A 10,000-nucleotide genomic window follows, 5' to 3' on the forward strand; every position below is an offset into this window, starting at 1 on the left:
TATGGTGCATTTTGGGTAACACTGCATTGTGAGGTGCATTATGGGTAAGGCTGCATGACCTATAACCTCACCAGGACTTTATCGTGGAGCTCCTGTACGCTGCCCTCCTTCCTGGACATGGAGAACTCTGGGCTCTGTAGGATGGCCTTGGAGCGCGTGATGAAACTGTGCAGCTCAGTGAAGTCCATGTCAAACCTGAACACACACACAACAACACGTCAATCCCTGCGCTGGTATAACGCTCCCAAGGTGTAGAACAACGTTAGGACAACCTGTTCACCAACTACACCTGCATATATACCTCTTCTTCTATGTCTTTCTCTGTGATCTAGTTTTTTATGGTTGTGAGATTCTCCTACTAAACCTGAAGACACACACTCTGTCTAATTCACACAGTGCTCTTCACGACCACACATGAGCAGTTATAACGCCTGTACCGAACACTGTCTCCACTTCACATCACAAACATCTAAGGCATTCATCTGTACTGGCTAAGATACACAGCACCAACTGAGAAACCGAACTACTCAATAGTGGTTGACTCAGACTAGAGACAATCCAAACCTACCTGTTAGTCAGCCTGTCTCAGGACGGCCAGGGACAAGAGAGAGAGACTAGCTTGAGTACAGAGGGAGAAGGGGCACATAGGTCTCTGGTTAAAACTACTGCACTATGTAGTGAATAGTGTTTCATTTGGTACGTCTCCAGAGACTGGCTGACAACTGGAATATTGTCTTTAGGCCCCGATTTCAATCGTTGTAGATAATGGATTTTTCCCGCACGGCACACTACACACTAGACTCAGGATGAAATCAGGATATGCAACGATCAAATTCCTGCTATCGCTCAAAGTCACGATCAAATTCCTGCTATTGCTCAAAGTCACGATCAAATTCCTGCTATCGCTCAAAGTCACGATCAAATTCCTGCTATCACTCAAAGTCACGATCAAATTCCTTCTATTGCTCAAAGTCACATCAAATTCCTGCTATCACTCAAAGTCACAATCAAATTCCTGCTATCACTCAAAGTCACGATCAAATTCCTGCTATCACTCAAAGTCACGATCAAATTCCTGCTATCACTCAAAGTCACAATCGTAATCCTGCTATCACTCAAAGTCACGATCAAATTCCTGCTATCACTCAAAGTCACGATCAAATTCCTGCTATCACTCAAAGTCACGATCAAATTCCTGCTATCACTCAAAGTCACGATCAAATTCCTGCTATCACTCAAAGTCACGATCAAATTCCTGCTATCACTCAAAGTCACAATCGTAATCCTGCTATCGCTCAAAGTCACGATCAAATTCCTGCTATCACTCAAAGTCACGATCAAATTCCTGCAATCGCTCAAAGTCACAATCGTAATTCCTGCTATCGCTCAAAGTCACGATCAAATTCCTGCTATCGCTCAAAGTCACCAAGACTATAATAAGTCTACACCCCCTGTTTGGCCACACCCCCTGGTGATTCTGCAGAAAAGTGATTGGAGGAGCCTGCCACCTCACCTTTTCCTGAGCTCTGATTCGACAACAATCTGTCTCTTCTTCTGGGGCGGTGGAGAGGGCAGCGCTGCTTTAGTATTCTTCACCACCACCTTCTCACGCGTCGTCACCTTGGATACACTTGCCGTCACCGAGTGTGTCAGTTTCGTCTGCTCGGTCTGCACCGTGGTTACAGCCAGCGAGATCTAAAACACACACACGTGTCAAAGACCAGGTACACACACACACACACACACACACAGTGTCAGCTCACACACAGACAGACAGACAGGTCAGGACACTAACACACACAACCTCAGTGTCAGCTCACACACACAGACAGACAGGTCAGGACACTAACACACACAACCTCAGTGTCAGCTCACACACACAGACAGACAGGTTAGGACACTAACACACACAACCTCAGTGTCAGCTCACACACAGACAGACAGGTCAGGACACTAACACACACAACCTCAGTGTCAGCTCACACACACAGACAGACAGGTCAGGACACTAACACACACAACCTCAGTGTCAGCTCACACACACAGACAGACAGGTCAGGACATAAACATACATACACCAGAGATCCCAGGGATTTGTTTCTATCCTAAAAGTAAGAAAGTGAAGAATTGTTTGCGTCCAGCAATATGCCTGGGAGACCTTCTCTCTTGTCCATGTCATCGACAATGAATGTCAGAGTGACTGTTCCCTAGCAATGTCAGAGTGACTGTTCCCTAGCAATGTCAGAGTGACTGTCCCCTAGCAATGTCAGAGTGACTGGTCCCTAGCAATGTCAGAGTGACTGGTCCCTAGCAACGGCAGAGTGACTGTTCCCTAGCAATGTCAGAGTGACTGTTCCCTAGCAATGTTAGAGTGCCTGTTCCCTAGCAATGTTAGAGTGACTGTTCCCTAGCAATGTTAGAGTGACTGTTCCCTAGCAATGTCAGAGTGACTGTTCCCTAGCAATGGCAGAGTGACTGTTCCCTAGCAATGTTAGAGTGACTGTTCCCTAGCAATGTTAGAGTGACTGTTCCCTAGCAATGTTAGAGTGACTTCCCTAGCAATGTTAGAGTGACTGTTCCCTAGCAATGTTAGAGTGACTGTTCCCTAGCAAGGTTAGAGTGACTGTTCCCTAGCAATGTCAGAGTGACTGTCCCCTAGCAATGTCAGAGTGACTGTCCCCTAGCAATGTCAGAGTGACTGTTCCCTAGCAATGTCAGAGTGACTGTTCCCTAGCAATGTCAGAGTGACTGTTCCCTAGCAATGTTAGAGTGCCTGTTCCCTAGCAATGTTAGAGTGACTGTTCCCTAGCAATGTTAGAGTGACTGTTCCCTAGCAATGTCAGAGTGACTGTTCCCTAGCAATGGCAGAGTGACTGTTCCCTAGCAATGTTAGAGTGACTGTTCCCTAGCAATGTTAGAGTGACTGTTCCCTAGCAATGTTAGAGTGACTTCCCTAGCAATGTTAGAGTGACTGTTCCCTAGCAATGTTAGAGTGACTGTTCCCTAGCAAGGTTAGAGTGACTGTTCCCTAGCAATGTCAGAGTGACTGTCCCCTAGCAATGTCAGAGTGACTGTCCCCTAGCAATGTCAGAGTGACTGTTCCCTAGCAATGTCAGAGTGACTGTTCCCTAGCAATGTCAGAGTGACTGTTCCCTAGCAATGTCAGAGTGACTGTCCCCTAGCAATGTCAGAGTGACTGTCCCCTAGCAATGTTAGAGTGACTGTTCCCTAGCAATGTCAGAGTGACTGTTCCCTAGCAATGTCAGAGTGACTGTTCCCTAGCAACGGCAGAGTGACTGTCCCCTAGCAATGTCAGAGTGACTGTTCCCTAGCAATGTCAGAGTGACTGTCCCCTAGCAATGTCAGAGTGACTGTTCCCTAGCAACGGCAGAGTGACTGTTCCCTAGCAATGTCAGAGTGACTGTTCCCTAGCAATGTCAGAGTGACTGTTCCCTAGCAATGTCAGAGTGACTGTTCCCTAGCAACGGCAGAGTGACTGTTCCCTAGCAATGTCAGAGTGACTGTTCCCTAGCAATGTCAGAGTGACTGTTCCCTAGCAATGTCAGAGTGACTGTTCCCTAGCAATGTCAGAGTGACTGTTCCCTAGCAATGTCAGAGTGACTGTTCCCTAGCAATGTTAGAGTGACTGTCCCCTAGAAATGTTAGAGTGACTGTTCCCTAGCAATGTTAGAGTGACTGTCCCCTAGCAATGTCAGAGTAACTGTTCCCTAGCAATGTTAGAGTGACTGTTCCCTAGCAATGTTAGAGTGATTGTTCCCAAGCAATGTTAGAGTGACTGTTCCCTAGTTATATTAGAGTGACTGTTCCCTAGCAATGTTAGAGTGACTGTTCCCTAGCAATGTTAGAATGACTGGTCCCAAGCAATGTTAGAGTGACTGTTCCCTAGCAATGTCAGAGTAATCAGTGCTTGACATGGGCAGGAGTTCGCCGGAGCTGACTACAGGCACCTAGACTTTTCTACTGCCCCTCTTATAGAATATTAGATCAACAGTATTGTGGAGCTCCTGCACCTCATTATAAACAGTACCGGCACTCAAAATGAAACCGGAACCTATTTCAGTCCAGGTAATGCTCTGGACCTGAGGAGCCTCTCACACTGGATTTACATCTCTACATGAAAGAAACAAGAGCTTCACTTAGATACATTTGTTCTTTCACATTTTACAAGTGTTACTCTCTCGCAGCTGTGTGGTAGGGCCAATAAGATAAATAAAGTGTGAGCTATTTAGTTGTTAGGAAACTAGACTAAAGCCCTGATCAGTGAGGTAAAACGGTGCTTTATCTCTGATAACACAGGTAACCCTTAACATACTCCTCTGTGTGATGAAATACGGTACGGATAACAACCAAATCAGTAGACGTTTTCATGTTGTACGTGTGTTTGCTTATGTGTTTGTCCAAGTATATAAAGATGCACTTTCAATCTTCTGTATAATCTCAGCCAGTCAAATTGTGACCCACGTCATCAAATTGTGTACTATGTCATTAAAGTGTGTACTACGTCATCAAATTGTATACTACGTCATCAAATTGTGTACTACGTCATCAAATTGTGTACCACGTCATCAAAGTGTGTACTACGTCATCAAATTGTGTATTACGTCATCAAATTGTACACTATGCCATCAAATTGTGTACCACGTCATCAAATTGTACACTACGCCATCAAATTGTGTACCACGTCATCAAATTGTGTATTACGTCATCCATTCCTGCAAAATATATTTTTTTGCAATTTGATTTGTATGCCATGTAACAAATCCAATTGAAACTATGTGTTTAGAATTTGTTGTGCTTATTAAGATCATGGAGTGCATTTTTAATTCCATTGTACATGACCTGGGATCAAATACTATTTGATATTTCTCATGAACGCTGAGTGTTTGCTATAGCCTGGATGGGTCCCGGATAGGAGAAGTTTGCCATTTTGGGACTATTCTAATGATCCAGAAGGCCAGACAAGCCCAGTCAAGCACGGATAAAATATTTGAAATTATTTCAAATAGTATTTGAACCCAGGTCTGGTTTGTTGAATATGCCCTCACACATTATGGTCAGGGACAAAATAGATGTATGACAGACAGGCTAACAGATTGGTCAAACAATGATATTGGAGTGTCGTGCTGCCATGGCGACCGTGAGATGTGAGATAGCAGCTGAGATGTGAGATAGCAGCTGGCTGACAGCTGATGGATGTTAGAGGTGGTTGATTAACACTGGGCTCATGAAGACACCACACTACAACTAGGGTCAAATAATATGATTATAATGGGCCTGAAGAGAGAGACATATGATTATAATGGGCCTGGAGAGAGAGACATATGATTATAATGGGCCTGGAGAGAGAGACATATGATTATAATGGGCCTAGAGAGAGACATGTGATTATAATGGGCCTGGAGAGAGACATGTGATTATAATGGGCCTAGAGAGAGACATGTGATTATAATGGGCTTGGAGAGAGAGACATATGATTATAATGGGCCTGGAGAGAGAGAGAGACATATGATTATAATGGGCCTGGAGAGAGAGAGACATGTGATTATAATGGGCCTGGAGAGAGAGAGAGACATGTGATTATAATGGGCCTGGAGAGAGAGACATGTGATTATAATGGGCCTGGAGAGAGAGAGACATATGATTATAATGGGCCTGGAGAGAGAGACATGTGATTATAATGGGCCTGGAGAGAGAGACATGTGATTATAATGGGCCTGGAGAGAGAGAGAGACATATGATTATAATGGGCCTGGAGAGAGAGACATATGATTATAATGGGCCTGGAGAGAGAGACATGTGATTATAATGGGCCTGGAGAGAGAGAGAGACATATGATTATAATGGGCCTGGAGAGAGAGACATATGATTATAATGGGCCTGGAGAGAGAGACATGTGATTATAATGGGCCTGGAGAGAGAGAGACGTGATTATAATGGGCCTGGAGAGAGAGAGACATGATTATAATGGGCCTAGAGAGAGAGAGACGTGATTATAATGGGCCTGGAGAGAGAGAGACATGATTATAATGGGCCTAGAGAGAGAGAGACGTGATTATAATGGGCCTGGAGAGAGAGAGAGACATGTGATTATAATGGGCCTGGAGAGAGAGAGACATGTGATTATAATGGGCCTGGAGAGAGAGAGACATGTGATTATAATGGGCCTGGAGAGAGAGAGACATGGAGAAAGACAGACAGAGAAAGTGGTTGAGCTGGAGAGAAAGAGAGACAGAGACAGTGGTTGAGCTGGAGAGAAAGACAGACAGAGACAGTGGTTGAGCTGGAGAGAAAGACAGACAGAGACAGTGGTTGAGCTGGAGAGAAAGAGAGACAGAGACAGTGGTTGAGCTGGAGAGAAAGACAGACAGAGACAGTGGTTGAGCTGGAGAGAAAGACAGACAGAGACAGTGGTTGAGCTGGAGAGAAAGACAGACAGAGACAGTGGTTGAGCTGGAGAGAAGGAGAGACAGAGAAAGTGGTTGAGCTGGAGAGAAAGACAGACAGAGACAGTGGTTGAGCTGGAGAGAAAGACAGACAGAGACAGTGGTTGAGCTGGAGAGAAAGAGAGACAGTGGTTGAGCTGGAGAGAAAGACAGACAGAGACAGTGGTTGAGCTGGAGAGAAAGACAGACAGAGACAGTGGTTGAGCTGGAGAGAAAGACAGACAGAGACAGTGGTTGAGCTGGAGAGAAAGAGAGACAGAGACAGTGGTTGGGCTGGAGAGAAAGAGAGACAGAGACAGTGGTTGAGCTGGAGAGAAAGACAGACAGAGACAGTGGTAGAGCTGGAGAGAAAGAGAGACAGTGGTTGGGCTGGAGAGAAAGAGAGACAGAGACAGTGGTTGAGCTGGAGAGAAAGACAGACAGAGACAGTGGTAGAGCTGGAGAGAAAGAGAGACAGTGGTTGGGCTGGAGAGAAAGAGAGACAGAGACAGTGGTTGAGCTGGAGAGAAAGACAGACAGAGACAGTGGTAGAGCTGGAGAGAAAGAGAGACAGTGGTTGGGCTGGAGAGAAAGAGAGACAGAGACAGTGGTTGAGCTGGAGAGAAAGAGAGACAGAGAAAGATGAAGTGACAGATAGAGGGGTAGTGAGAGATAGAAAGAGAAAGACACATCTGTAGAGAGGTCAGGTACCTGTGAGCTGCTCCTATCCAGGCTCTGCACCAGTTTGTCCCAGCGTTGGGCGAAGCTCTCCAGCCTGGCTTCCAGCTTATGAGCCACCTCTTTGTTCTTCACTGAGGAGACGAGGTCCTGACACAGAGAACACAGCTTGTCCATGGTCGGTCTCTTCATCTCCAGGTCACCCTTCACCGTCTGAGACACACACACACACACACACACACACACACACACACACACACACACACACACACACACACACACACACACACACACACACACACACACACACACACACACACACACACACACACACACACACACACACACACACACACACACACACACACACACACACACACACACACACACATTTATTGATCTGTTCTGTTGAACCTTTATTAAGGGAACCTGGTTGGTGGACATAATGGAAAGTTTCCACCTAAAGTTCTGAAAGGAGAGCTGTCACTAACCACTAACCTCCTGAAGTCATTGGCTAAGGGAGCTGCCACTCACCACAAGTTTCCTGAGATCATTGGCTCAGGTTTGTCTAAGACCCGCCCTCACTGCTAGCTTCCTAAGGTGATTGGATGAAGTAGCTGTTACTTACCGCTAGTCTTCTCAGGTTGGCCACCATGTCACTCTGCTCCTTGATGCCACTGCTCTGGATGGACAGAACCAAGTTCTCCTTCTGAGTCAACCATGAGTCAAACGAACACTGCAGAGAGAGAGATACAAAGACAGACAGAGAGAAAGAAAGAAAGAGACAGAGAGAGAGAGACAGAGACAGAGAGAGAGAGAGAGAGAGAGAGAGAGAGAGAGAGAGAGAGAGAGAGAGAGAGAGATACAAAGACAGACAGACAGAGAGAAAGAAAGAGACAGAGAGAGAGAGAGAGACAGAGAGAGAGAGAGAGAGAGAGAGAGAGAGAGAGAGAGAGAGAGAGAGAGAGAGAGAGAGAGAGAGAGAGATACAAAGACAGACAGAGAAAGAAAGAGAAAGAAAGAGACAGAGAGAGAGAGAGAGAGAGACAGAGAGAGAGAGACAGAGAGAGAGAGACAGAGAGAGAGAAAGGAGGAGAGATGAGGTGAATAAGGGCAGATAGGTGAAGGGAGAGGTGCTGATGTAATTCCTCAAACTTGTATCGAGCAATTCCACCCTGTTCAAGGTGATCTGACCTCTGATCTGACATCATCAGAGAGGTTAAAGCCACATGGTGGGAAACCTGACCGCTCTGCAATATTGATCTCAGAGAGGTAAGCAGGGTGGATTCCATCAGACATTAGGAACCTCTGAACATAGAAGAACCTCAGTCTGTTCCAGAGGCCTGTGTGTAGTCTCCCCCTTTGGCCAGATAGGTCTGACTCACAACTCTTAGCTCTCAAGCCTGTTAGCTCTCTACACAACACTAGCCTGTTAGCTCTCTAGCCTGTTAGCTCTCTACACAACACTAGCCTGTTAGCTCTCTACACAACACTAGCCTGTTAGCTCTCTAGCCTGTTAGCTCTCTACACAACACTAGCCTGTTAGCTCTCTACACAACACTAGCCTGTTAGCTCTCTAGCCTGTTAGCTCTCTACACAACACTAGCCTGTTAGCTCTCTACACAACACTAGCCTGTTAGCTCTCTAGCATGTTAGCTCTCTACACAACACTAGCCTGTTAGCTCTCTAGCCTGTTAGCTCTCTACACAACACTAGCCTTGTTAGCTCTCTACACAACACTAGCCTGTTAGCTCTCTAGCCTGTTAGCTCTATACACAACACTAGCCTGTTAGCTCTCTTCACAACACTAGCCTGTTAGCTCTCTAGCCTGTTAGCTCTCTAGCCTGTTAGCTCTCTACACAACACTAGCCTGTTAGCTCTCTAGCATGTTAGCTCTTTACACAACACTAGCCTGTTAGCTCTCTAGCCTGTTAGCTCTCTACACAACACTAGCCTGTTAGCTCTCTACACAACAATAGCCTGTTAGCTCTCTTCACAAAACTAGCCTGTTAGCTCTCTACACAACACTAGCCTGTTAACTCTCTACACAACAGTAGCATATTAGCTCTCTACACAACAGTAGCCTATTAGCTCTCTACACAACACTAGCCTGTTAGCTATCTAGCCTGTTAGCTCTCTACACAACACTAGCCTGTGAGCTCTCTACAGAACACTAGCCTGTGAGCTCTCTACAGAACACTAGCCTGTTAACTCTCTACAAAACACTAGCCTGTTAGCTCTCTACAGAACACTAGCCTGTGAGCTCTCTACAGAACACTAGCCTGTGAGCTCTCTACAGAACACTAGCCTGTTAGCTCTCTACAGAACACTAGCCTGTGAGCTCTCTACAGAACACTAGCCTGTTAACTCTCTACAGAACACTAGCCTGTGAGATCTCTACACAACACTAGCCTGTTAACTCTCTACAAAACACTAGCCTGTTAGCTCTCTACAGAACACTAGCCTGTTAGCTCTCTAGAACACTAGCCTTAGCTCTCTACAGAACACTAGCCTGTTAACTCTCTACAGAACACTAGCCTGTGAGCTCTCTACAGAACACTAGCCTGTTAACTCTCTACAGAACACTAGCCTGTGAGATCTCTACACAACACTAGCCTGTTAACTCTCTACAAAACACTAGCCTGTTAGCTCTCTACGGACCAACATGGCCGCCCGTCCACCCACTGTCTGAACATTACCTTGAGCGGGGATGTCTGGCCTACGTGTTCTATTCTGTTTCTATTCCGTTACCTGTTCCTCAGTGAAGTGTTGCCACTGGAGCAGGATCTCCTGTAGCAGAACCCAATGCTCCTCTGTCCACTTACAGATGGCTGCCCACCGGTCTCCCAGGTGCTGATAGGAAGAACACACACGTTAGA

The 10,000-nt window shown here is 46.0% G+C and overlaps 1 protein-coding gene across 1 annotated transcript in view; it reads right to left on the reverse strand.

The window, feature by feature from the left end:
* LOC124026051 (dystrophin-like) overlaps positions 1-10,000 on the reverse strand; it is a gene marked incomplete at both ends in the record, with an annotated part of 62,019 nt that overhangs the window by 808 nt on the left and 51,211 nt on the right. Inside the window, 5 exon segments of the mRNA XM_046339226.1 lie at positions 72-195; positions 1,514-1,695; positions 7,155-7,334; positions 7,750-7,857; positions 9,873-9,974. Coding sequence (XP_046195182.1) covers positions 72-195; positions 1,514-1,695; positions 7,155-7,334; positions 7,750-7,857; positions 9,873-9,974 — 696 coding nt within the window.

Source organism: Oncorhynchus gorbuscha, unplaced genomic scaffold (assembly GCF_021184085.1).
Source record: "Oncorhynchus gorbuscha isolate QuinsamMale2020 ecotype Even-year unplaced genomic scaffold, OgorEven_v1.0 Un_scaffold_2531, whole genome shotgun sequence".
NCBI classification, from domain to species: domain Eukaryota; kingdom Metazoa; phylum Chordata; class Actinopteri; order Salmoniformes; family Salmonidae; genus Oncorhynchus; species Oncorhynchus gorbuscha.